This window comes from Gopherus evgoodei, chromosome 1 (assembly GCF_007399415.2).
Source record: "Gopherus evgoodei ecotype Sinaloan lineage chromosome 1, rGopEvg1_v1.p, whole genome shotgun sequence".
Taxonomy (NCBI): Eukaryota; Metazoa; Chordata; order Testudines; family Testudinidae; genus Gopherus; species Gopherus evgoodei.
Window position 1 is genome coordinate 1,329,091 of NC_044322.1, and position 27,401 is coordinate 1,356,491.

At 42.3% G+C, this 27,401-nt stretch overlaps 2 protein-coding genes across 2 annotated transcripts; one reads left to right on the plus strand and one right to left on the minus strand.

The window, feature by feature from the left end:
* Nucleotides 1-1,224: 1,224 nt before the first annotated feature.
* Nucleotides 1,225-2,196, plus strand: LOC115648067 (olfactory receptor 52E2-like). Its single transcript, XM_030555193.1, has one exon. It carries the CDS (start codon nucleotides 1,225-1,227, stop codon nucleotides 2,194-2,196), a length of 972 nt encoding a protein of 323 aa, XP_030411053.1.
* A 17,311-nt stretch (nucleotides 2,197-19,507) lies between these two features.
* LOC115648078 (olfactory receptor 52E2-like) lies at nucleotides 19,508-20,449 on the minus strand. Its single transcript, XM_030555204.1, has one exon. It carries the CDS (start codon nucleotides 20,447-20,449, stop codon nucleotides 19,508-19,510), a length of 942 nt encoding a protein of 313 aa, XP_030411064.1.
* Between the last annotated feature and the right edge of the window lie 6,952 nt (nucleotides 20,450-27,401).

Sequence of the window (27,401 nt, forward strand, 5' to 3'; positions counted from 1 at the left end):
TTGTGCCCTTCATACCCATTCTCTTAAGCAGAAAGTCATAGCCCAGCATTAAAATGACTGCTTCCATGGGGAAAATTTGGCTCTTTTCAATATAGGAATGGCAATGTTGAAATATCCAGATGTTGCAGAACAAATTGTAAGAAACCAAGAAGTAGGTGGATTCAGGGATGACCTAACCATCCCTGAGGGTGTCACCTAACAGCTACCTCTTGGCTTGTGCCCTGAAACACGTCAGTGTATAGACATTCCAAAATATTTATTTATCTGTAAGTATTGTAACTGGATAGTCTCACTATCCATCTAAATCTCCAAACCCCTCCAGTTTCTCATTTGCCTCATGGCCTCAAATACTTCTTGTGGCAATGAGCTCCTCAGCCTAATTAGGCACTGAGAAAAGAAAGCATTTTTTTTCATCCGTTTTGAATTTTCCACATTTCCGTTTCATTTAATGTTCTCTTGATACTGTGTTAGGAGACAGGGAGAACACATTCTCGATCTACTCTCTACGAGTCAGTATTTCATAGACTTTTCTCATGACCCCTCTAATACACCTCCTTGTTAAGGTAACAATCCCAATCTTTACAGTCTATATCATAAGGAGAGTTTTCCCAGGCCTATGATCATTTTTGTTGATCTTGCCTGAACCCCTCTAGTTCTGTAATAACCTGTGTGAGCAGGGAGACCCATACTTCAAAGAGGAGACCAGAGGTGTGTGAAGTATTGACTGATTGCTCTCATGGCATTGTATTTCCTTTATGATTTCCAATCACACTCCTCCTGGATTACAATGTTTTGCTTAGTTTCTGACATGCACTGTGAGCAGGGTTTTACAGAGCTGTGTACCATGACACCCAGGTCACTGTCCTCAGTTCATACAGTTAAATTAGAACATTGTTAGATATTTGAGGAATTCAAGCTTTTTCCTCCAATAGATGTGCACGTTGCAGTTATTGACATTGAAGTTCATCTGCCATCATGCTGCCCATTCACCTTGCTTGGTTAGCTCAATCTGAAGACTTCTCTAGACTTGACTATGACCTCAATTATCTGGTGCCATCTGCAAATGTTGGCATTTCATTGTTCACCATCCTTTCTAGAGTGTTAATAACTATAAAATATTTATTGTGCTATTTATTATAAAGCATGTAATCCCCCTCACTCTGCTTCTCTTATTTCACAGACACCTTGAGCATTTCTGAGCTCAATTGATGCATAAATCACATCATGGCAGATTTCAATCTCAGTGATTCTGACTTTTCATCATTCATCCTAATGGGAATCCCCGGCCTGGAAGTTGCTCACATCTGGATTTCCATCCCTTTCTCTACGTTCTACATTATCGGCCTGTTGGGAAATTTCATGGTTCTGTTTGTTGTAGGCAAAGAGCAGACCCTACATAAACCAATGTACCTGCTGCTTTGCATGCTGGCGCTCACAGAAATTGGTGCATCTACTTCCATTGTGCCAAAGGCACTTTGTATATTTTGGTTCAATTTGAAAGGAATTACTTTAGGTGGCTGCCTCACCCAGATGTTCTTCCTTCACGCAGGTTCTGTGACACATTCAGCCATCCTCGTGACAATGGCCTTTGATCGCTATGTTGCCATATGTAACCCTCTGAGATATGCCACCATCTTCACAAATGAACGAATAGCTATTCTAGGGCTAGTATGTTTGACAAGAGCTATTCTCTTCGTTCTGCCCCTGCCTCTGCTCCTGAGCAGGCAGCCATTCTGTGCCAACCGCATTATCCCCCATACGTACTGCGACCACATGGCTGTGGCAAAGATGTCATGTGGGGACATCACAGTGAACAGGATGTACGGCTTGGTGATAGTATTTATAGTCCTCGGGTTTGACCTGACACTCATTGCCCTGTCCTATGGTCTGATAATCAGGGCTGTCCTCAGAATACCCTCCAGGAAAGCCCATCAGAAAGCCCTCAACACATGCACAGCCCACATCTGTGTGATGCTGATGGCTTATCCTATCTTCCTTTTCTCCACTCTGACATACCGATTTGGTCAGGGTATTGCTCCCTACGTACACATCATCTTGGCCAATCTGTATTACCTCCTCCTTCCCATGCTCAACCCTATTGTTTATGGTGTCAAAACCAAAGAGCTTCGTGACAAAATGCGCAAATACATCTGTGGAATGTCATCAACTGGGGCCAGTGACTCTGAACCTCTCTGACAAGCGGGATAAAGGATATCCCCTCATTAGTCAACGGCAGTCTGTCCAAGTTTGGTTGAGCTCACCATTTTGTAAGTTCACAGTCTTAAAAGCTCCTCACATCTAACACCTTATCACTCCATCACGCAGCACTGCTCTCTCTGTTGCTGAGTTCCTGCTCTCTGACTATCACTCAATCTCTTTCAGTGTCACCCATCAGCCCCCACCTCCACACACCCTGTCCCTTCCCTTTCTTTGACTTCCAGACACCAGAAGATACTGCAACTTTGTGAAGCAAGGTGGATTTCCATTAGACCCTGTTTGAACAGCATTCTTGATCAGTTTGGAGAACTGAAGCAATGCTTTCTGATAGCCAAAAAAAAGAAAAAGAAAGCAAGCAACTATAATACTGAATTTCTTCATCCTAAGTACAATGATACGGTGATCAAAATGTATCTGAATTTAATGTGTCCAATACTTCAGGAAGCCTGGAGGATAAACCAAATGTTTCAGTTGGAAAGTGCTAATACAGGAACGCTGCTGCAGGAATGCAGGACATTCAACTAGAACTTAATGGTGAGAGTAGTGAACCTTTGTGTTTTTGAAAACTGTTCTGTGTTATCCTAGATTTGAGGGTGTGTACCCCAGAATGTGTTCAAGCCAATTACAACCATAGGGTGTGCACTCGGTCCCTATGAATTAATAAAAGAGAACACAACATAATTAAGGGTTAATTGGAAAGCAGGCTTTTAGATGCAAGGTTAAAATCTAGCTGGCAGTTTCTGCTAATCAGAATGGAAGGAGCAGACAGACAAGTAAATAAATTAGAAAGAAAGAAGATAAATGAATGTAAACCTAGAGTCTAGATGCCCAAGATAGTAGAAGTTTTTTGAAAGTTAGGAAAAGTGATGATCCAGTAGGGGTCACTATGATCTATGCATTTTGTAGAAGTTAAAAAAGATTAGCTAATACAGCATACTTTGGAGCAGTCCTCTGAAACCATCTTGAGAGATGTTTTTCCTGAATCCCTTCCTCTCTGGTGGGTGAGCAACTGACCACTGCGAACCTGCTGTTACTTACTCAATATCATTCCAGCTCTTAGGTAAATATCTGGGATGTTTTAAACCTATTGCTTATGTCTGTGTGTGCTTAAATCAAATAAACTGCAGCATTAGGCAAGAGCATGTTTACTTGCATTTAATCCTTGATCAGACTGCATTGCTGTGTTCCCATTTATTTGATCCTGACACTGCTTGGAGTGAAAGGGTTAAGTTTTCCCAGCTGGGATTTTGAAAAATCCGTGTAACAGACTGCTATGTTAAACCATGAAATTGCCACAGAGACCAAAGACTTACCTCTTTGTACAGTGGATTTTTATACTTGCTCTAGTGGCTTGGTCACCTGCTCTAGCCTTGGGAGAGGGCTGGCAGGCTGGGAGAACAGTCCAGGATGAGTGGGGAAACAGCTGCAGCAGTGGCCACACCCCAAATGGACTCAGCTGGCCCTATAAAGGGACTGCTAGGCTGAAGCAGTCTCAATCTCTCTCTCTCTGCATTCAGAGAGCGAAGGGCCTGGCTGCTGGAAGTTGAGAGAGCACCTGAGGGAAGTAGGGCTGGGGAATAGGGCAAGGGAGCTGTAGGGCTCCGCCTGGTAAACCCCCCAGGCTGCGACCTAGTGTAAGGCCGGACAGGTACTGGGGCTACAGAGGGGTAGCCACAGGCAGCAGGTCCAAACCCCTTTGCCTGTGATGAGTGGCTTATACTGCAGTCTGCCCCAATGAACGGGGGCTACATGGAGACTTGCCAGTAGCCAAGACTGAGGCAAAGCAGGAATAGTGGGTGGGGGTTCCCCGGGGAGGGGGAGACCCAGAACTGTGGGGGTACTGCCAGGGGGCAGCACAAACAAGCTATTTCCCAGAAGTCACCAGCAGGAGATGCCACAGGGATGAGTCCGCACCTCTACACTTGCTTTCAGCTGAAACTTTCAAAATACACACTAACTGTTCCCGCTGTCCAAGGCATCAGACTTAGGTGTCAAGATTTCATCTTGGACATTGTGAAAGAGATGAGACAGAGACTACAATCAAATGTCCAAGTGATTAGGAAACATTATTTCACTAGGAGGGTGATGAAACACGGGAATGGGTAACTTAGGGAGGTGGTGGGATCTCCTCCATTGACATGGAGTGAGGACAATAATGGGGGATTTCAGTTATCCCCATATTGACTGGGAATATGTCACCTCAGGACAAAATGCAGAGATAAAATTTCTCAATACTTTAAATGGCTGTTTCTTGGAGCAGCTGGTACTGGGACCCACAAGGAGAAAGGAAATTCTCAATTTAGTCCTGAGTGGTGCAAAGGAGCTGGTCCAAGAAGTAACTATAACAAGACTGCTTGGAAATAGTGACCGTAATATAATAACATTTAACATTCCTGTGGTGTGAAGAACACCTCAATAGCTTAACACTGTGGAATTTAATTTTAGAAAGGGGAACTATGCAAAAATGAGGGAGTTAGTTAAACAGAAATTAAAAGGTACAGTGACTAAAGTGAAATCCCTGCAAGCTGCATGGACACTTTTCAAAGACACCCCAAATTAAGAAACACAGTAAAAGAGCTAAAAAAGAGCCACTGTGGCTTAAGAACCATGTAAAAGAAGCAGTGAGAGATAAAAAGACTTCCTTTAGAAAGTGGAAGTCAAATCCTAGTGAGGTAAATAGAAAGGAGCATAAACACTGCCAACTTAAGTGCAAGAGTGTAATAAGAAAAGCCAAAGAGGAGTCTGAAGAACGGCTAGCCAAAAACTCCAAAGGTAATAACAAAATGTTTTTTAAGTACATCAGAAGCAGGAAGGCTGCTAAAAAAACAGTGGGGCCCCTGGACAATTGAGATACAAAAGGAACACTTAAAGATGATAAAGTCATTGAGGAGAAATTAAATGAACTCTTGTTTCAGTCTTCACGGCTGAGGATGTTAGGGAGATTCCCCAAACCTGAGCTGGCTTTTGTAGGTGACAAATCTGAAGAATTATCACAGACCGATGTGGAACTAGAGGAGGTTTTGGAATTAATTAATAAATTTAACAGTAACAAGCCACTGAGACCAGATGGTATTCACCCAAGAGTTCTGAAAGAACTCAAATGTGAAATTGTGGAGCTACTAACTATGGTTTGTAACCTGTCCTTTCAATCAGCTTATGTTCCCAAAGACTAGAAGATAGCTAATGTAATGCCAATATTTAAAAAGGGCTCTAGAGGTGAGGCACCAGTACCAGGCAAATTAGTTGAAACGATAGTAAAGAATAAAATTGTCAGTGACAGAAGAACATAAATTGTTGGGCAGATGTCAGCATGGTTTCTGTAAAGGGAAGTCGTGTCTTACTAATCTATTAGAGTTCTTTGAAGGAGTCAACAAACATGTGGACAATGGGGATCCAGTGGACATAGTGTACTTATATTTCCAGAAAGCCTTTGACAAGGCTCCTCACCAAAGGCTCTTATGTAAATTAAGTTATCATGTGAAAAGAGTGAAGATCCTTTCATGGATTGAGAACTAGTTAAAAGACAGGGTAGGAATAAATGGTAAATTTTAAGAATGCAGAGGGTAACTAGTGGTGTTCGCCAAGGGCCAGTCCTAGGAGCAATCCAATTCAATTTATTCATAAATAATCTGAAGAAAGGGGTAAAAAGTGAGGTGGCAAAGTTTGCAGATGATACTAAATTGTTCAAGATAGTTAAGACCAAAGCAGACTGTGAAGAACTTCAAAAAAATCTCACAAAACTAAGTGATTAGGCAACAAAATGGCAAATGAAATTTAAAGTGGATAAATGTAAATTAATACACATTCGGAAAAATAAAAACAACTATACATACAATATGATGGTGGCTAATTTACCTACAACTAATCAGGAAAAAGATCTTGGAGTCATCATGGATAGTTCTTTTAAAACATTCACGCAACGTGCAGCTACAATCAAAAAACCAAACAGAATGTTAGGAATCATTAGAAAGGGGATAGAGAATAAGAGAGAGAATATATTATTGCCCTTATAGAAAACCTTGGTATGCCCACATCTTGAATACTCCGTACAGATGTGGTCTCCTCATCTCAAAAAAAGATATACTGGCATTAGAAAAAGTTCAGAGAAAGGAAATCAAAATGACTAGGGGTTAGGAATGGGTCCCATATGAGGAGAAATTAAAGAGGCTAGGATTTTTCAGCTTGGAAAAGAGGAGACTAAGGGGGGATATGATAGAGGTATATAAAATCATGAGTGATGTGGAGAAAGTGAATAAGGAAAAGTTATTTATTTGTTCCCATAATATAAGAACTAGGGGCCACCAAATTAAATTAATGGGTACCAGAATTAAAACAAATGAAAGGAAGTCCTTCTTCACACAGCACACAGTCAACTTGTGGAATTCCTTGCCTGAGGAAGTTGTGACTGCTAGGACTATAACAGAGTTTAAAAGAGAACTGGATAAATTCATGGAGGTTGTCCATTAATGGCTATTAGCCAGGATGGGTAAGGAATGGTGTCTTTGACCTCGGTTTGTCAGAAGATGGTGATAGACGGCAGGAGAGAGATCACTTGATCATTACCTGTTACATTCACTCCCTCTGGGGCACCTGGCATTGGCCACTGTCGGTAGACAGGATACTGGGCTGGATGGATCTTTGGTCTGACCCAATATGGTTATTCTTATGTTCTTATGACTATGCCACACAAGAGAGTGGAAGGGGAGTCCTTAAGGTCAAGGAGGCCTTGGGATAAAGGGAATGGGAGTAGGGACTCCAATCCTTTTGCTAGCCAATTCCCCTGGGGTAGTGCAGAAGCCAGGAAATTCCCCAGAATAGTTACCCACTTACATTAGGAAACTGGGACACTGATGGGTTGGATGTTAATGACATGTAAAGAGATGCATAACTTGTGAAATTTTCATTTAAGTGACAAAAGCTGAAATATGTACTTTTGGGGAGCACACTTTCTGCGTAAGGGGAATATAACATCACTGAATGAGATGGCTTCCCAGAGACTGGTGACATATAAAACCTTTTCCCCCTCTGTACTATTTTATTATGGGGTTAGAGCAGTAAAACTGATGTTTTGTGTTTCACCTCTTGAACAGATTTTATAACGAATGAAACATGTTTAAGGAATTGAGTAGACAATTGATCAACAATTAGAATGAATCATAGAATCATAGAAAATCAGAGTTGGAAGACACCTAGTCTAGTCCAACCCCCTGCTCAAGGCATTCCCAATCCCAACTAAATCATCCCTGTCAGGGCTTAAAAAACTTTGAGGATATAGATTCCACCACCTCCACAGGGAATCCATTCCAGTGTTTCACCACCCTTGCAGTAAAATATTTTTCTTAATATTGAACATAGACCTCCCCCACTGCAACTTGAGACGATTACGCCTTCTTCTATCATCTCCCACCACTAAGAACAGCCGAGTTCCATCCTCTTTGGAACCCCCTTCAGGTAGTTGAAGGCTTCTACCAAATCCTCCCTCACTCTTCTTTTCTGCAGACAAAATAATCCCAGTTCATTCAGACTCTCCTCATAAGTCACGTTCTCCAGCCTCCTAATAATTTTTGTTACCCTCCTCTGGACTTTCTCCAATTTGTCTCCATCCTTTCTGTAGGAGGCCCAAAACCGGATACAATACTCCAAGTGTGGCCTCATCAGTGCTGAATAAAGGAGAATAATCATTTCCCTCAATCTTCTTTCTCTGTCTCACTGCTTCCTCTCAAATTTCAGTATTTAGACACAATGAAGGCACCCACAGAAATAATTCTCCTGAGCAAAAAAAGGCTGATGATGTTTACAAATCTTCAGTTTTAAAGAAATTATTGGAAAATATTAATTTAGTTTTTCTCATTGTGATTCAAAGAAAGATTGTGGAAATGGTAAATTCTGTTTCAAAACTTCCATAGACACAGACCATTAAAAAGCAGCAATATTACTTTCCAAAGCCAGTGAACTTGCAGGTACATTTCAGGCTGAGTTCAAAGGAGCCAAACATTCAGCAAGTAAATTATCAGGAAAAGGGGTCAGATAAATCAAGTCTGAAGAGAAGTGCTTGAGAAAGGCAAAAAGGCCAGGGAGCAGCTCATTTTGTGGCAGACCAGGGAGGAAAGCAGACCAGCCACCAGCAGCTTCAAGGGAGATGAGCTAAGGAAAGGCAGAATTTCTTACAGACTCATAGACTTTAAGGTAAGAAGGGACCATTATGATCATCTAGTCTGACCTCCTGCACAATGCAGGCCACAGAATCTCATCCACCCACACCTGTAACAAACACCTAACCTATGTCTGAGTTTTTAAAGTCCTCAGATTGTGGCTTGAAGACCTCAAGCTGCAGAGAATCCTCCGGCAAATGACCCATACCCCATGCTGCAGAGGAAGGCGAAAAACCTCCAGGGCCTCTGACAATCTGCCCTGGAGGAAAATTCCTTCCTGACCCCAAATATGGCGATCAACTAAACCCTGAGCATGTGGGCAAGGCTCACCAGCCAGCACCCAGGAAAGAATTCTCTGTAGTAACTCAGATCCCAACCCATCTAACATCCCGTCACAGACCACTAGGCATACTTACCTGTTGATAATCAAAGATGAATTGCCAAATTACTTACCTGCTGATACTTACCTTCTGATAATCAAAGATGAATTGCCAAATTAATTGCCAAATTAGGCTATCCCATCATACCATCCCCTCCATAAACTTATCAAGCTTAGTCTTAAAGCCAGATATGTCTTTTGCCTCCACTACTGCCCTTGGAAGGCTGTTCCAGAACTTCACTTCTCTAATGATTAGAAACCTTCGTCTAATATCAAGTCTAAACTTCCTAGTGTCCAGTTTATATCCATTTGTTCTTGTGTCCACATTGGTACTAAGCCCAAAGGTCCCTCCCTGAGGGAAGGGAGGGCCTGTAGCAGGGACAGCCTGAGATGGAAGTATTCATCTCTCATATGAATGTTGAACTTGATTGATCCCCTTTGTTTGGTGTTTGGACTAGTCCAGCATAAAGAAAAGGAAAATGAAGTGCTTTATAAACTAGACACTGGTCAAATACACCTCAATCTACCATATATGGAGAATTAGTTATGCACATTGTAAATGATGTACAGCAATAATGCAATACATCATTTACAATGTGCATAACATTGCTAAACTTTTTAACACAGGTAAAAATCAACGAACGAATAGTAGTAAACAACATGGAGGGAAGGAAAAAACCAAAGTGGTACAAAATATGTTACATAGGACCTACAAATTATGTAAACATATTCCATTAGTACCAATCATTGCGTTAGTGACACTGCATTCTAACTAAGGTCAATGTTATTCAAAACAATCTTGCTCAGTGTCTGCGTACCTGTTCTACATTCTGACACAGCAATATTTGAGAAATTGGTTACTGTCCATTCAGTAGCCTACCTGGAAGACAGAATCCATAAGAAACACCTGGCCCTATGTCAGATACTGGTGTATCACAGAACAATGCAACCCCTGAACCAAAGAAACTAGACATTCCTTTTTCCTACCCAGTAAAATTTACCGGAGGACATCAACCAGCTTTAAGGGTAAGCTATAGTATGAATGGACAGTACTGTGTAGTAACTAATTACAAGACATTTATATACAAAGGCCTCATTTGTAACGTCACCACTCCAAATTTCTGTTTCACTTCTCATATACTTAGCACTGGAACACCCTGAACAATGCCTGCCCTAGTATTTCAAAACACTCAGGCTACTAGTAGGGAGGATACAGGTGATAACTGTAATTGCCCTAATAGAAGGGTTGCTGTCTGTGGCACCAAAGTAAAAGACTCAGACTACAACACCAGATTTGAAAAAAAAAATTCTTATGCTTCGATATAAGAATGTGTCATATGTAAACACACATATTATATTTATATTGTGATGGGGCAAGGCCAGATGGCTATAGTAAAGTAGTGAGGAACAGGTATGTTAGCCCCAAGCTAAACAAATCCCTGGTATCTTGGTAACCAAATGACAGTTTCTCCAAGTTTACAAAAGACATCTGGGGCAATTAAGATCCTTCTAGAAAGCAGTGGAGATAGCTAGGTTGATTGGGAGACCTGAAGCCAATCAAAGGCTGGCTGGAACTAGTTAAAAGCCTCTCATTTAGTCAGTGAGGTATGCGTGTCAGAAGTTGTAGGAGGAAGCCATGCTGTTGGAGAAAGTAAGCAGTATGAATCCATATCAGGCACAAGGAAGGAGTCCCTGAGGTAACGGTGAAGGAGATATTGAGTGGAGCGCTGCTGTGCGGAAAACGTCCCAGGGAATTGTACACATCCTATTTCCAAAAAGTCAGCTACCACAGCTGCTATGCTTAGGGTCACTGGGCTGGAGCCCAGAGCAGACGGTGGGCCTGGGCTCCCCCCTCCCATCCCCGATTGATCACTGAGACTGGGAGTAAACAGAGACTGTGAGAGGGACCACTGCTTCTTCTCACCTCCCTTGCTGGCTTATGATGAAAATGTCTCAGTAAGCTGTGACCCTTGACTCTATAGACGGAAGGGCTATGTGGAGAATCACAGTGAACCTCTGAGGCCAGCAAAATCCTTCAGGAAATGTGGGACCCACAGAGACAAGGACAGAGATTTATCACATACATTGGTGTGGATATATATACCAATTATCCACATTATTCATATATTATCATCTATCACAAGTTACATAGGAAACATATCTGGTATTCAACCATTCAAGAAATGATCATGTAATCCCTTACATATATCAGTATATATAAACTTATACTACTCTATAAGGAATAAGAGTAATGCTATGCTAATAAAAGATCATAGAGTCTTTTTCAGGGGATAAGGCAATGTGCCTTGTTTATTTAAAATGACCGCAAATATCAAAATCAGCATATGCTTAAATTCACAGACACATACACACATACATACCCCAAATGGTTTGCATGACCATTCTCCATTTCCTTATCTTGTATTTTGTTCTTATTTCAGATGGATACCTTTGCACTTTAGGGTCACTAATATGCACTCTTTGGCCATCCAGAGAAGATGACACTGGTGCCTTCTATTCTTCATTCCCTGTATTTTGATTAGGCCCATCTGCTGCTTGTGTCTCTTCTTATCTACTCACCTACTTGCATATCTCACTCACACAAAGAACAGCTAAACAATCTTCTAAAAAGCTATTAAAGAAACAATCTCATAACAGGCAGGCTTGTAACAGAATATAGTGCATATTACTAATTTAGCTTATAAAACAACACAGCTACTAAATTAACAAATCAAACAATCTTATAGACAATAAAGGGTTTGGGGTTCTTCTCTCACACAATACATTTGTAATCCTGACCAAAGCCATCTCATCAACCACCAACTATGTATAAAGGCTATCTCACGTCACTCAAAGTTTATCAAAGGATTAGTCTACACTCCATGCTTCAGTAATAATCCCAGGCCTAACATTCCCAGGCCTAACATTCCCAGGCCCAACATAAGGGACTAAACAAAATCAGAAAATAAAATCTGCCCATAAGTCATATGAGGGAATGTGTAGGTTAAGGGCATGAATGGTAAAGTAAGGTGACCAAATAACAATCTTTAGCCAGCTGGCTCACCTTCAGTCCATGCATTATGCTTTTCCAGGACTTTGGGCAAACATTCTCCCTTTTAAAAAACAAAAACAAAAAGTGAGGGAATGTAGTAGAAAAAAGTCCTGAGCCTTGAGGCCTTGTAGCAGAGGCCTGGTATGAGGCCTGAGGCCTGGGCTAAATTAGTCAAAACCTTGCAGCTCTAAATAAAAGTGAAGTTGTGAGCAAGAGGCAAGCCTGGATCACAGAACTTGGCAAGAAGAGGCTGATATTGCAGAAGCAAAATTCCAAAGCAGTGATAGGCAAAAGAATATATATGCAAACACATTCCAAAAAGGTGTCACCAGAACACCTCAATACCAAACACAGCCCTCAAAGAAATCAGGAACACGATGACGTACCTTAAGTAAAAGGTCAGGAATAACAGCATGATGGATAGACATGTTTGATTGAACAATATGTAGAAGGTAATGGGTGTCCCCTGGATACACCAATGGGTGGCAACCTGATAGGTCAGAGTGTGGCACCCTCATATATCAGAAGTAATATGTAACTTGTCTGTATCTCAGTAAGATGTATTTCAGAGGTAGTGCTTTTGACTGACTGAGGGGAGAATGCAAAGTCCAACTATTCACTGAGCTGGTCCATTGTCACAAGCATACATGAGTCAGTGTGCCTGTAACCATTGACCTGGGGGATTAGCACCGTGCTCTGTCGGCAAGAACTCTGACCTAGTTCCTTGGCTGAAAACCGAGTCTGTGGATGTATTGGGTAGTTCACGGTCTCTGCTATCTGTGCAGAGCTGGGAAGGAACACTGAAAGAACACACACACACACAGCCAAATGTCTGTCAACAGTCCAGTATATTCTTCACTTACAACTTACTGGGCATTTCCTAGAAAAAAAATTGCTAAACGCACAAGAGATGCAGAGAAGGCCTATAACAAACAGGGCCAGCTGGGAGTGTTCAAATTGAGTGGTTGAGTGTTCTTGTCACTACCAAGTTTACTGTTCTAATTACTGATTCAATGACAGGGAACATTTGAGGTAACGAGGCATGTAAGTCCCATCAACTATGAAGTCAAGCATCCAGAGAAGAATAAGGAGACTCAGATAAGAACATAACAAATGCCATACTAGGTCAGACAACAGGTGCATCTAGTCCAGTATCCTGTCTTCTGGGAGGGGCCAATGTTATGTGCTTCAGAGAAAAAGAACAGAACAGGGCTACTATCTAGGGATTCATGTCTTTTCGTCCAGTGCCATCATCTGGCAGTCAGAGGGTAGGGACACACAGAACATGTGAGTGCATCCTTGAACATCTTGGGTAAGAGCCATTGATGGACATATCCTGCATGAACTTATCTAGTTCTCTTTGGACGCCTTTGTATTTTTGGCCTTCATAAAGTCCACTAGCAATGAGTTCCACAGGTTGACTGTGTGTTGTGGACATTACTTCCTTTTCTTTGTTTTAAACCTGTTGCCTATTATTTCTTGATTGACATCTGATTCTTGTGTTATGTGAAGGAGTAAACAAGACTTCCATTTTCACACCATTCATGATTTTATAGATCACTATCATACCCCTTTTAGTTGTCTCCTTTCCAAGCTGAAAAGTCCCAGTTTTCTAAGTCTCTCCTCAGATGGAAGCTGTTCTAAACCCCTAATCATTTTTGGTGCCTTTCTCTGTACCTTTTCCATTTCTGAGATGTTTTTATTTATTTATTTTTTTTTTTAGATGAGGCAACCAGAACTGCACACAGTATTCATAGTGCTGTATTTATGTAGTGGCATTATTACATTTTCTTTCTTTTTATTTGTCCCTTTCCTAATGGTCACTAAAATGCTGTTAGCCTTTTTGACTGCTGACATTTTCAGAAAACTTCCTTCCGTGACCCCAAGATCTCTTTCTTGAGTAGTAACAGCTAATTTAGACCCCATTCTTTGGTATGTATAGTTGGGATTTTCTAATGTGCTTTCTTCCTATCATTTGAATTTTTTAAAAGCCTAGGAGAAGATCCTCCTCATAAACTCACTGTGACACTGCACCCTATCTTCTTCATATTTGTATGATTTTGACATAATTATGGAATATATATGATGCATTTTCTACAAGATATGTCTTGACAGGTGTCATTGGAAAAGCTATGATTTGCAAAAGAGGATTATCCTATTTGTGTGCATACATTGTTTTTGTATGTGAAATTATGCATATTGATTATGTATCTGTATTTGAACATTAGTTACACTTGGGAGACGCCCACTAGGCAAAATGCTTACAGTCTAGACAGCTGGTTGTGAAGGGCCTATTCAGGGTAATGGGACATTAGGAGAAACAACAGGCTTCATGAGAAGCTTATCCCCCACCTAGCGAGCCTTTCTGAGAACACTCCATATAAACTAGGGATAATGGCTGCTATGACTCGGCATTCAAAGTTATGTGACCAGACCAACTGACACTGAACTCCATTTTGGGTAACTGCATTTTTCCACAAGCTGGACTGGGAACTGATTTTGGAACAAAGGATTCCCACCATGGGTTAAAGCTATCTAAGGTGGGGTGTGACATCATCTAGTGGCTTCACTTCCCAAACAAGAGAATTTCTGGATATACCCAAGGAACAAATATTGGATTGGGAACATGTCACACTCATACCCTTTGGTGCCTAAATTAGGTTCACAAGCATGGGGGAGTGACTGTAGCCTAAACAAAGATCCAGATGTAGCAGTTATTTCATTCTTTTACCACTGTGTTCACATCTCATCAGAGAACACCTACCTAAAATATCACCACACTGAAATGGCCCCCGGGCAAAATATCAGGCAAAGTCCACAGCTGTTCCCTTGCAAAATGTGGGATGCCATTTGAGATGAACTTCAGGTCATTTTGGCCCTAACAGTGGTGAAGTAATCACACAGTGAGTGGAGAAGTCCCATTGTACTAATTCTGATGCAGGACAGTAGAACTCATTTCTGAACTGATTTCTGAAAGATCAACACAGAATTAAAATTTGATGCTTATCTAATGTACAGAGTAGACAAACAATGAGAACTGTAGGGAGCTGTGAGATATAGATTCATTTTGACCTCACAAATGCATACTGGCAAATAACTTTGATACCAGAATGCTGGGAGAAGAAAGCATTTTCCACACTCTTTGGCTTGCATGAATTGAGGATCTTATTGTTTGTCCTCCACAGGGTGTCAGTGACCTTTCAGAGGATAAAAGACTGGATCTTCTTGGGCAGTACACTGCTACGATCAATGAAAATGTTTTTTTGACTCACTCAATAATTTCCCTCTTCTATTCATTCCCTCAGAAGCACCTGGCCCTAGCCCCAGTCAGAAGACAGGATACTGAGCTGGATGGTCCATTGCTCTGACCCAGTGTGGCTGTTCTTATATTCTTGTCACAAGAAGATTTTTTCATTCTTCTTCACACCTGGGGGACCTCGCTGCTTTCACAGGGGCTGCACAGATGCAACTCGGGGTAGCAGCAGGCCCCACAAGTGGCACTTCGTTAGCATCTCTGTTGAAGATGCTCAAACCAGAAGAGAATCCCTATCTCCCCTCCAGCAGAGGCAGCGGGCCTGATTATGACATGAATGTAGCTCTGTTAGCTTCCCTGGAGTTACTCCTGGTGCCAAGTGAGAATTGGGCCTGAACTGCCACGGCCTTGCACTTTGCATGGTCACACACATCTATGCAAACTCCCTTTGAATGGCAGCCTTTTCCATGCCCTTTCCAGAGATGCCCTAGCTACACAAGGGACACAATGGGAAGAACTGAGACCGGAGTCCCTGCACCAGATAATGGGGGAAAGCAGTAAAAACGCACCTAGCAGAGCTGTGCGAGGAGATGGCTGTTTACACAGACCCTCGGGTAACTGCACTCCATGGGAAACGGCTTGGCCTGGTGCTGTTCCCTGCCTTAGCAGCCACTAACAGTATCTCTGGCTTCTCTTTCCCCTGCCCTGCACAGGTGTGTTAGGATATAGATATACAGGCCTGCCTCTAAAGGCCTATACTTTAATAATTTACGTGTATGTTTATCACTTAGCTAGTTACAGAGGTATAAAAGAAAGAATCAAAATCACTGTCGCTGGTGTAAGGGCTTTTTCTCACTGTGAAGGAAATGACTAATATCCACTGAGATATGTACTGTTCATTTATTTTTCAATTTATCAAAGCAATTTAGTAGGGACAGCAGAGGGGTTGTAATCCTCCACACAAGCCACCCCAAAGAGGACAATGGACCTATCTCCTCCCCTGCCTGGAATCCTCCAACTCTCTAGTCCCCACTGCATATACTAAAATGACTTGGAGATACTGCCTTATGGTTTACATATAAAAACAGCTCAGCAAACCAGCTTCTGATGGAAACACCAGGGGGAAATATCCCCCTGGCTGCCCCAATAACCTCATTCAATCCAAGCACGTTGTGAGGTTGGCAAATCAGTTGCAAGCTCATGCCAAGGTCCCTAGGCCTCACTAAACACTGCCAAATGCATAGCTGGAAACCAGTCTGGCTCATCTGTGTGTTGGTATTGTTAAAATAGTTATTAGATTTATAAATATGTGTTCACACTCCATGAAATGCTTTTAAGTTGCTGCCTGCATTAATGGTAACATCTGTACTTCATGTTAAAGGTCATATTTAAGTGCTCTTTAACTATAAAATTGTTTGCTATGAAACTGGAAACCTTCATAGTCAGGGAAGAAGCTAAGTGTGAGATACTAGCTATCCCCAAGAGGTGTCATCTCCTGCCCAACAAGAGAAGGCCCCTAGATACCAGACAAGCCACTGTGGAACATCAGAGGACAAAAGACTTTGCTGATTGTTCCCCCCACATCCATGAAGAGGAGACAAGCAGTTGGCCTCGTCCCAACAGCTTGAACTGAGGGGGAAAGGACTAAAACTCTCTGCTGAGAAGGAACTGTCTTTTTTTATGCTGCTCAGATTCTGTGGGGACAAATATTTCTAAGCTTAAGCAAGAAATCCCCAGCTGCTGAAATCAGGAAGGCCAAATCACATTTGGAGTTGCAGCTAGCAAGAGAAGTTAAGAGTAACAAGAAGGGTTTCTTCAGGTATGTTAGCAACAAGAAGAAATTCAAGGAAAGTTGGGCCCCTTACTGAATGAGGGAGGTAACCTAGTGACAGAGGAAGTGGAAAAAGCTAATGTACTCAATGATTTTTTGCCTCTGTCTTCACGAACAAGGTCAGCTCCCAGACTGCTGCACTAGGCAGCACAGTATGGGGAGAAGGCAAGCAGCCCTCTGTGGAGAAAGAAGTGGTTTGGGACTATTTAGAAAAACTGGATGAGCACAAGTCCATGGGGCTGGATGCTCTGTATCCAATAGTGCTAAAGGAATTGGCAGATTATTATTATTATTATTATTATTACCACAGTTCACAAGCACAAAGCCTCCCCTGGCCTCAACAATCACCCTGCACTACAGCCAGTGAGCAACTCTGCCGATGTAACAGTGTTGCTGTCTCTCGTGATTTGATCTCAAGTCTCATGATATTTGATTTTTTTCATAATACACCAACACCTGGATTCCTGAGATTAAGTGAGAATCTCAGCTGTAAAGAACACAGCAGTTCTCAGCCTTCTGGTTACAGAGGAAACCTTGAAAGCATGACCCAGGTACAACTTAATGGCCTAGAAACAGAAGACATAATAAACCTTAATGTACCTATTTTTGAGGCTTTTAAGCCAATCTTATGATTTTTTGAGGTCTGACTCAAAGAATTCTAGTAGATTGGTGAGGCATGATTTCCCTTTACAAAAACCATGTTGACTATTCTCCAACAAATTGTGTTTATCTAGATGTCTGACAATTTTGTTCTTTTCTATAGTTTCAATCAGTTTGCCCAGTACTGAAGTCAGGCTTACTGGCCTGTAATTGCCAGGGTCACCTCTGGAGCCATTTTTAAAAATTGGCATCACATTAGGTATCCTCCAATAAACTGTCAGGAAGCAGATTTCATTCTGGGGTGAGATTTCACTTCCTACAAGGAAATTTCAGGAGATTGAATAAAAGTTACCAAGGTAACAGTGGTTGCATGTAACAAAGTCTATCTCCTGTCTTCTCGGGCAACAACTGCCTCTTCCTGTGGTATGGCCAGCTCAGTCCCAGAGCTCTTCCCTGCTGGAGTAGTCCAAACAGCAAATAAAGTGGATACATCAAGACCAGCATTCATATGGGAGATGAATGCTTCCCTGTCAGGCTGTCCCAGCAGCAGGCCCTCCCTTCCCTCAGTGGGGGACTTTGGGGCAGTTGTTCATGGGGAGATTCTATCTTCCCTCAGATCATCTCCCCTGGAACTGCCAGTAGCAGGTCTGCTCTCCTTCATAATTGAACACAAAATGAGCTACTCCCATGTCTTTAGCCTTTCTCAAGCACTTCTTTTCAGACTTGATTTCTGTGCCCCATTTTCCTGATAATTTACTTGATGAATGTTTGGCTTCTTTTAACTCAATTTGAAATGTAGCTAGAAGTTCAGTGCATTTGGGCAGTAATCCTACTGCTTTGTATAGATGCGTGTCTTTGAATTGTAGAGGTTTGGAACCAGCATTTACTATTTCCGGAATTTTTATTTAGAGAACAATGAGAAAAACAAAACTAAAATTTTCCATTTATTTCTTTAATTCTGGAGTCTCATACACTTCATTAGCATTTTTGCTCAGGAGAATTATTTCTGTGGGTGCCTTCATTGTGTCTGAATACTGAATCTGAGAGGAAGGAGTGATTCATACTTGTTATTGGTCAATTGTGTAGCCAGTTACTTGATCAAGCTTTCATTTGTTATGAAATAGGTTCAAGAGGCCAACTAGACAATGTCATGTTTACTGTTCTAACTCCATAATAAAACCGCACAGGAAACACACACAAACAAGTGCTAGTAGAATGTCCTCAAATTCTACTGCGGTTCTCCTGTATTAGGACTTTCCAAATGAAATGTTAGGATTTTTCTCCAGGTTTCTTGATGGATTCAACATAGAAAAATCAGGTAAATTTTGCTCACCGACCAACGTATGATAAAGAAGTTCATCATTGCTGTTTCTTTCATTTTCTCTTTGGCTATCTGAAAGTGTAGCTTCTGTTTGTAAAACTGAACAAAACCTCTGACCACACAAAGACTCATGGAAAACCACTTTCCATGAAAATGGTACAGTATCTTATGGTAGTCTTAGGGTACATCTACACTGCAGCCAGGACTGACGCTCTGAGATAGATCCACTGGTGGTCGATTTAGTGGGTCTACCCATTGTACTCTACCCACAATGAGAAGAGTAAGGTAAGTCAATGGGAGACCCCCCTCCAGCGTAGACCCCGTGGTAACTCGACCTTAAGGTACATCTACTCCAGCTACCTTATTCATGTAGCTGGAGTTGCGTAGAGTAGGTCGACTTACTGCAGTAGTGTAGACATAGTCTTAGAGTCACAGAAAGGCTGAGTAACAAGGTGTATGGGGATTGGAGGATGAAGGGTTACAATGAAAGAGGTCAAGTGATGGTTAGAGAGAGGAAACTCAGCACCATAGAGAGCAGTGCTTAGTGATAGAATTATCAGACATTGGGTGGGAGGAACTTCTCTGACTGTGAACTTCCATCACGCTGAGCTCAACCAAACTGGGACAGGGCACCCTTGATTAATGAGAAAATATCCCTTCCCCATCTTGTCACACAGGTTTCAAGTCAGTGGCCCCAGGAGATCACCTTTTGCAGCAGGTGTATTTGCCTACTTTGTCACAAAGCTCTTTAGTTTTGACCCCATAAATGATAGGGTTGAGCATAGGAGGAATGAGGAGATAGATGATGGCCAAGATGATGCGAATGTGGGGAGCAATGCCTTTACTGAACAGATGTGTCAGGTTGGAGAAGAGGTTAGGGGTATAATATGTCAGCAACGCACAGATGTGGGCAGTGCAGGTGTTGAGGGCTTTTTGGTGGGCATTCTTAGAGGAGATTCTGAGAATGGCCTTGATAATCAGACCATAGGACAGGGCAATGAGTGTCAGGTCAAACCCATTGATTACAAACATTAGCACCAAGCCATATATTCTGGTGACTATGATGTCCCCATATACCATCTTCGCCACAGCTATGTGCTCACATTGCGTGTGGGTGATAATACTGTTGGCACAGAATGGCTTTCTGCTCAGGAGTAAGGGCAGAGGCAGATTGAAGAGAACAGCTCTTATCAAACCCACAAGCCCTAGCTTAGCTATTCGTGTGTTGGTGAGGATGGTGAGGTATCTCAGAGGGTTACATATGGCAACATAACAATCAAAGGCCATTGTCACGAGGGTGGCTGAGTGCATAACAGAAACCATGTGAAGGAAGAACATCTGGGTGAGGCAACCAGCCATAGTAATGCCTTTCAAATTGAACCAAAATATGCCCAGAGCCTTTGGCACGACGAAGGTAGGTGTGGCGATGTCTGTGAGTGCCAGCATACAGAGCAGCAGGTACATCGGCTTGTGCAGGGTCTGCTCCTTACTTATAACATACAGAAGCATGAAATTTCCCAACAGACCGATAATGTAGAACGTAGAGAAAGGGATGGAAATCCAGACATGAGCAGCTTCCAGGCCAGGGATGCCTGTTAGGGTGAATATTGAAAGGTCAGAATAGGTAAGGTTGAAAGCTGCCATGAAGTGGTCAATGTGTCGATATGATTCAGAAATGCTCAAGGTGCCTGTGAAGGGAGAGAAGCAGAGTGATGGGGTTTACATGCTTTATAACAAATAGTACTATCATAAACATAGAGATAAGAGTAGTATAAAATTCCTCTTGGACAGCTGTACTAAATCGCTTAACCTATAAAGGATTAAGAAGCTCAAATATCCTAGTTGGCACCTGACAAAAACGGCCAATAAGGAAAGAAGATACTTTCAAAAATTTGAGGGTGGGGGTGGAGGTTTTGTTTGTGGCTCTCTTTGTTTGTTCCCTCTCCGGACGGAGAGAGAGACCAGGCAGGTATAACATCTCCTGAAAACATACCTGAAATGACCCATATAAAATTACAAACATTGTAAGTAAGGCAAGGAAATGCATTAGGTTATCTTTTGCTTTTGCTTGTGAATTTTCCCTACTCTAAAGAGGTAGTTTCATTTCTGGTTTTGTAACTGTGAAGCTGAGTCCAGAGGGGAGCCCTCTGTGTTTCAAATCTTTTTATTACCCTGTAAAGTTAACTTCCATCCTGATTTTGAAGGTGTGATTCTTTTACTTCTTTCTTTATAATAAAGTTCTTCTTTTAAGAACCTGATTGATTTTAGTATCATAAAGATAAGGGTCTGGTCTCTACTCACATTGCTAAGGAAATTAATTCGTATATTATTCTCAAGTCTAAACAGGAAAGGGGGTGAAGGGGCTTGGGAGATATTTTTGGGGGGATAGGGATTCCAAGTGATCCTCCCTTGAATTTTTGTGTAAATCACTTGGTGATGGCAGCAATACTGTCCAAGGACAAGGAAAGGAATTTGTGCCTTAGGGAAATTTTTAACCTAAGCTGGTAGAATATAAGCTTAGGGAGTCTTTCATGTGGGTCCCCACATCTGTACCCCAGAGTTCAATGTAGAGGGGGACTCTGACAAGTACTGTAAATATTTTATAGCTATTCACATTCTAGGAGTCTTCTTGAGTGGGGAATGAAGAACCACGAACAGTGTCGCTCCCTGCTTTATATAACTTTAGCATATGTCGGGAAACTTTTGTTTCAAAACTTGGTTCCGAGACCAGTTTGTAGGAAAAGTACAGACTCCCCCGTGGTGTCATAGCATCCATTAATTATAAGCTGTCTGAAGTGTTCTCAGGAAGGCTCATTGAGTAAGAGATAAGTTACTCCTAAGACCTATTGTTTTCCCTAATAGTTCATTGCCCTCAATAGGCTCTTCCCAACCAGCTATCTAGACTGAAACCTTCTTGCTTAGTGGATGTTACCCAGGTGTAACTACATTTGAAATACAGATACGTAGTCAATGTTCATAACTTCGGACAAAAATCATACATGCGTACAAATAGTATAATTATATTCAGAAAGTCATAACTTTTTCAATGACATCGGACATGACCCATCTTGCATATGTTGTATCATAATTATACTGTAATCATATAATCATATCATAATAATACCACTATGAACAATATGGGCTATAGAGTCACAAAAAGATCAATGGTTATTTCTACCAGTGAAATGCCTGAAGTTACATAACACCAACAATAACTGGAAACTGAGTAAAGGTTGTGACATCCAGACTGTAGTTCTGAGGCTTGCCAGGACAAAGAGACCATGAAATTCCCCAGGAAAGGTCCCAACACTGGCCTTGGACCAACAATCACAAAGAGCAAATTAAATTCAGTAGTACTGCCCACCTGTTCACCTACACACCACTCTGCATTCCTGTGATGATCCTCTGGTGTTATCTGGACTGGTGATCTGCTATATCACTCCAATCCTTGACTCTGGGAGCCAGACTGACTCTGCTCTGTTGTGAGAACCCCACTCTTGGGCTGTTCACGCACAGCTGCTGTCATGTGATCTGCTCCTTTGATCGTGCAAGTGAATGACAGTAACCAATATCTCCGGTACCAGACACACCCTAGGAACCTCCATCTTGCAGTGTCTGGTTATGCCTGCTGGACACAGCAAGCTTATATGAGTTCATCAATTTAACAAAGAAAATGATATGCACCAGGCTTGTTATCTCAAGGGGAGGTTCTTACACACTTCAAACCAAACACACTGCTTCAGGTAGAATAAACAAAAAAATATATTAACTACAAAGTTCAATTTTACATGATATTAAGTAATAGGCAAAAAGTCAGTGTGGTTATCAAAATAAAATAAAATTTAAAAATATAGTCTAAGCTAAACCCTACTAGACTGGGCAACATCTAGGTTAAGCAGTTTTTCTCACCCCATTGGATATTGCAGTCCTTAATATACAGGTTTGTTCCTTAAACCTGGACCAATCTCCCCTGTTTGTGTCTTGTCTTTTTCTCAATGTCTTAGTTGCTTACAGTGAAGGTGGGGGCAGGAGAAGGGTCTGTTTTATACCCTCAGTCCATGTGCTTCGGGAGCACAAGTCCGGGCATGTTTGGGGGGCATTGCTGAGTCTCTCCAAGCAAGGCTGAGCAACTCCCCTGGTGGGGTCTCAGGCAGGTCAGTCTGCATTGTAGCTCCCTTGCTGGACAATGGCTGTTGATGGTTGTTTGACACCCCGCCTGGGGCGCTTGTTACTTTCCTTGCTGTTGCCTCTGGGGAGTTAATATCTGGCTGATTCCCCAACTTACAGCTTGTTTTAGTGACAACCATTCAACACAGTTCTCATAACTTCATATGCATTAATGATACACGTATATGGAAAGAGAAATGACTTTCAGCAGATCATAACCATTCCCCTAATACCTTACAAGGTATGGTTTATATGTAAGATCATGATTATATGAAAATGAAGAATATGGGGGTTAAATATAGAATTTCACAGCCCCCACAAAGCCTCAGTGCTACCCACCTGTCACTGTACATCCCCTGCCTGCCTCCACAACTTTCAGCAGTGCCCACTTCTCTGTGTATATCTGCTGCCTGCACCCACAGCCTCCAGCACTCCCAGCCTCCCTGTGTACACTCTACTCCCTGCCCCACAACCTCTGGTGCTGATCACCTGTCCATGTACTCCCCCACGCCCAGAACTTCCATCCCTGCCACATAGGGATACCCCTCACCCAGGACCAAAACCAGGTGCCACACACCCCAGTGACGTCTCACAGACATACCTCCTCAGATAAGGTTCAACTCAGTGTCTGCCTGCACCAGGAAAAAGGGGGAGATGAGACTGAACTGCCTTTCTGGAGGCAAAGGGAACCCTGGTAACAGCTCAGCCTGTGCAGGGAAGGTGAGGGGAACAGGTCTGGCAGGAAGGAGAGAGGACGTGGAGGCTAAAAGGAGCCAGCAGGAGTAACTCTTCCTCAAAATGACACAGAGCTTTAACATATTGCAGCCAGTTAAAAACCTAGACATAACTTTCTGAAGCTGCTTTTCCCTGTTCACAATTGCTGATGTTGCCACAAAACTGTAGTGGGCTTTCTCATGGGAGGAAAGATGGTCTGGATGGGGAATGGTGTCAGAGACCTATACTGTGGTCCACTTTACATTGAATTCTGAGACACCCCTGGACATAGGATGTGTCTGTGCATCAGGGAGGACATCCATTTCACTTTTTGCATAATTTCTGGACTCCGTGTCACTCTGATCTGAATACTGCATGTCCTGATGTCCCGCTCCCACCACCTCACACACTGTGTGTTCCTGGATCTCCCCTAGTGACATTTCCAATACCACCTCTAAGCTAGAAAGATGCTTTTATTTGTACTGCCTTTTGGTGCTTCTCATCCTCTCCAGAAATAGAGATTCAGGGGTTCAGGGTGAGCAGGCCTCTCTCCTCCCTTCAAAAGAAAATGTTATCCTAATTGTTTTGAAGCTTTAAGCCTGTGAGATTGAGATTTCAGCAACTCTTCATTAATGATCTGGAGGATGGCGTGGAATGCACCCTCAGTAAGTTTGCAGATGACACTAAACTGGGAGGAGTGGCAGGTACACTTGAGAGTAGGGATGGCCAAAAGAAACCTGATGAGGCTCAACAAGGACAAGTGCAGAGACCTTCACTTAAGACGGAAGAATCCCATTCACTGTTACAGACTAGGGACTGAATGGCTAGGCAGTAGTTCTGCAGAAAAGGATCTAGGGGTTAAAGTGGACGAGAATCTGGATATGAGTTGACAGTGTGGTCTTGTTGCCAAGAAGGCTAACGGGATACTGCACTGCATTAGTAGGACCGTTGACAGCAGATTGAGGAACATGATCATTTTCCCCTCTATTCAACATTGGTGAGGCCTCATTTGGAGTACTGTGTCCAGTTTTGGGCCCCACATTACAAGAAGGATGTGGAAAAATTGGAAAGAGTCCAGCAGAGGGCAACAAAAATGAGTAGGGGGCTGGAGCATATGACTTAGGAGGAGAAGCTGAGGGAACTGGGATTGTTCTTGAGTCTGAACTAGCTCAACCGTCCTAAGAGGCCACAGGACGACTCCAGATGAAGTCACTGGAGGCTCATAGCCAATGTAATTCAGGGCATTTATTTAAGTCACTACATGTGAATTTAGGGGGAATGCCTGGATCTGTTGGGAATTTGGCCTTTGATGTCAAAGGGACCAGATTCACTCCGAATGTTTAACTTTTGGCTCCCTACTGTGAAAATCATGGCTTTAGGTCCTGCTGCATATAGCGCTATTCTGTTAGGATGCTGAAAGAGTCTGAAGGAAACCCCCAGTTCATGTGGTGTTCTGAGACCGGGAATGAAAGCTGGGAATTTCAAAACTCAGGGGCCTTGATTTTGCTCTCAGAGAGGCCAGTGTCAATCTATAGTGACCCAGTGAATGCAGAATGTAAGTGCAGAATATAGCCAGTGTGTGGCCTATTCTTGTTGTGAACCCTCTGGTAACACAGATACGCACTGCAGAGGCTTTGGCTGCACTTCCCAACAGGGCAGTGAAAATGCTGAATTAGAAAACCAGAGGAAAAACCACACAGCACAAAAAAAGGAGACTACTGAGACAGATAGAAGGACACAGTAAGAGACATGGAACTGACCATAAAAAGAAATATTTGTCCTAACTCTTTGCAATACATTTTTAGTTCCAATTTTACCAAGTAAATTGCTTGGTGTTTCTGACAGTACTAAACAGTTCAAGTCATCGTGCTAGTGAATTTCTGCCCAGATGGTTCTTGAGTTTACCCCTGGAACCCTTCCTGAGCCCTGAGCACTAACTTTAATGCAGAAACAGGCAACTCACCGAAATCCCGTTCAGTAGAGAGAGGAAATCTCCTTACTGTGACAGCAGGGCAGAGTCTTTAGAATCAGAGTATGAATCTCACATGTCTGACACTGGATGTGCTGCACGGCGACCTTTATGATCCCCCTGAACAGTCTGTGTGAACTGTCAGGTTGCCCAGGACTCCAGTAGAATTCCCTGGACTCTATGAGCAGCGGGAAAAGCAGAAAATAGACCCTGGAGAACTTCAGCCTGAGAACCTCCCCGGAGAGTGAAGAAACGATTTGCCAATAACAGAGGCTCAAATTTTCAGGGCAAACTGTGTCTTGCAAACTGTTCAGCCTAGCAATTGATGATAGCTTTCTTTTCTGCGTGTAATCTACTGCCATCTGCATGATGCATGGGAATCCTGCCCCAAGATATGGGACCAAAAACAATTTTTAGTTTATCATAGAATTGTACTGCTGCATACTGCCCATGCAGTTGTAATATCCATTGCATTAGTCTCTGAAAAATCAGTGCCACCCCGTCGAGGCCAAATTACATGATCCTGAATTGATGCAAGCTGAATGGCATGTAAAAGGCTTTTTTCTGTTATGATTCTGGCATCAACAATATTTGCCAGTGTGCATTTGTGAGGTCTAAAGTTGAATATATGTCTGACAATTAGGAACTGTTCTAATAGTTAATCTACTCTCTGCATCAAGGATACATCAAATTTCAATACCATGTTGATCTTTCACAAATTGATGCAGAAACAGGTTATGATATCCTGGATCAGAGCTAGAACAACGGGACTTCTCCACTCACTGTGCAATTCGTTCACCTCTCCCCATGCTAAAATGACCTGGACTTCATCTCACATAGTATCGCACATTTTATGAGGGAAAAGCCATGGAATTTGCCTGATCAGGTGCCCTGGGTTTATTTCAGTGTGCTGGTATTTTAGGTATATGTGCCCTGCTCAGGTGAGAACATGGTGGTAAAGGAACCAAACAACTTCTACATCTGGATCTCCTGTTTGGGCTCTTGTCCCTACCTCCATGCTTGCATCATAGGTGCCTTGCAGACAAATTTGGACTCCAGAGTGTATGAGTCTGATGGTTTGTCACCCCTAGGGTGCAGTCTAGGAGCCATGAGAACTGCTGCACCCTTCTAACCACCCAACTGGGCTGGCTCTGTTTCACACTGTTTTGCTGGTGATTCAGCCTCTCCAGGCCCTATGATCACCAACAATACAGCAGATTTCAGACTGGTAGTCGTGCGAATCTGTATCTGCAAAAATAACGAGGAGTCTTTCTGGCACCTTAGAGACTAACAAATTTATTTAGGCATAAGCTTTCATGGGCTAAAACTCACTTCATCTGATGCACAGAGGGGAACATCCATTAGGGAGGTACAAATACACAGCATATGAATGGGAGTTGCCTTTCCAAGTGGGGGGTCAGTGCTAATGAGCCAATTCACTAAATTTGGAAGTGGGCTACTCTCAACAACTGACAAGAAGGAGTAGAAATCACTTTTGTAGTGCTACTGAGACCAATGTTAACAAGGTGGCCAATTTCAAAGAGTTGAGAAGAAAGTGTGAGTATTTAGCAAGGGGAAATCAGTTTTTGTAAAAACAAAGAGGAGTACTCGTGGCACCTTAGAGACTAACAAATGTATTTAGTTTTTGTAGTGACCCATCCATTCTCAGTTTCAGGCCTAATTTGATAGTGTCCAGTTTGCAAATTCAGCAGTTACTCATTGGAGTCGATTTTTAAAGTTTTTTTT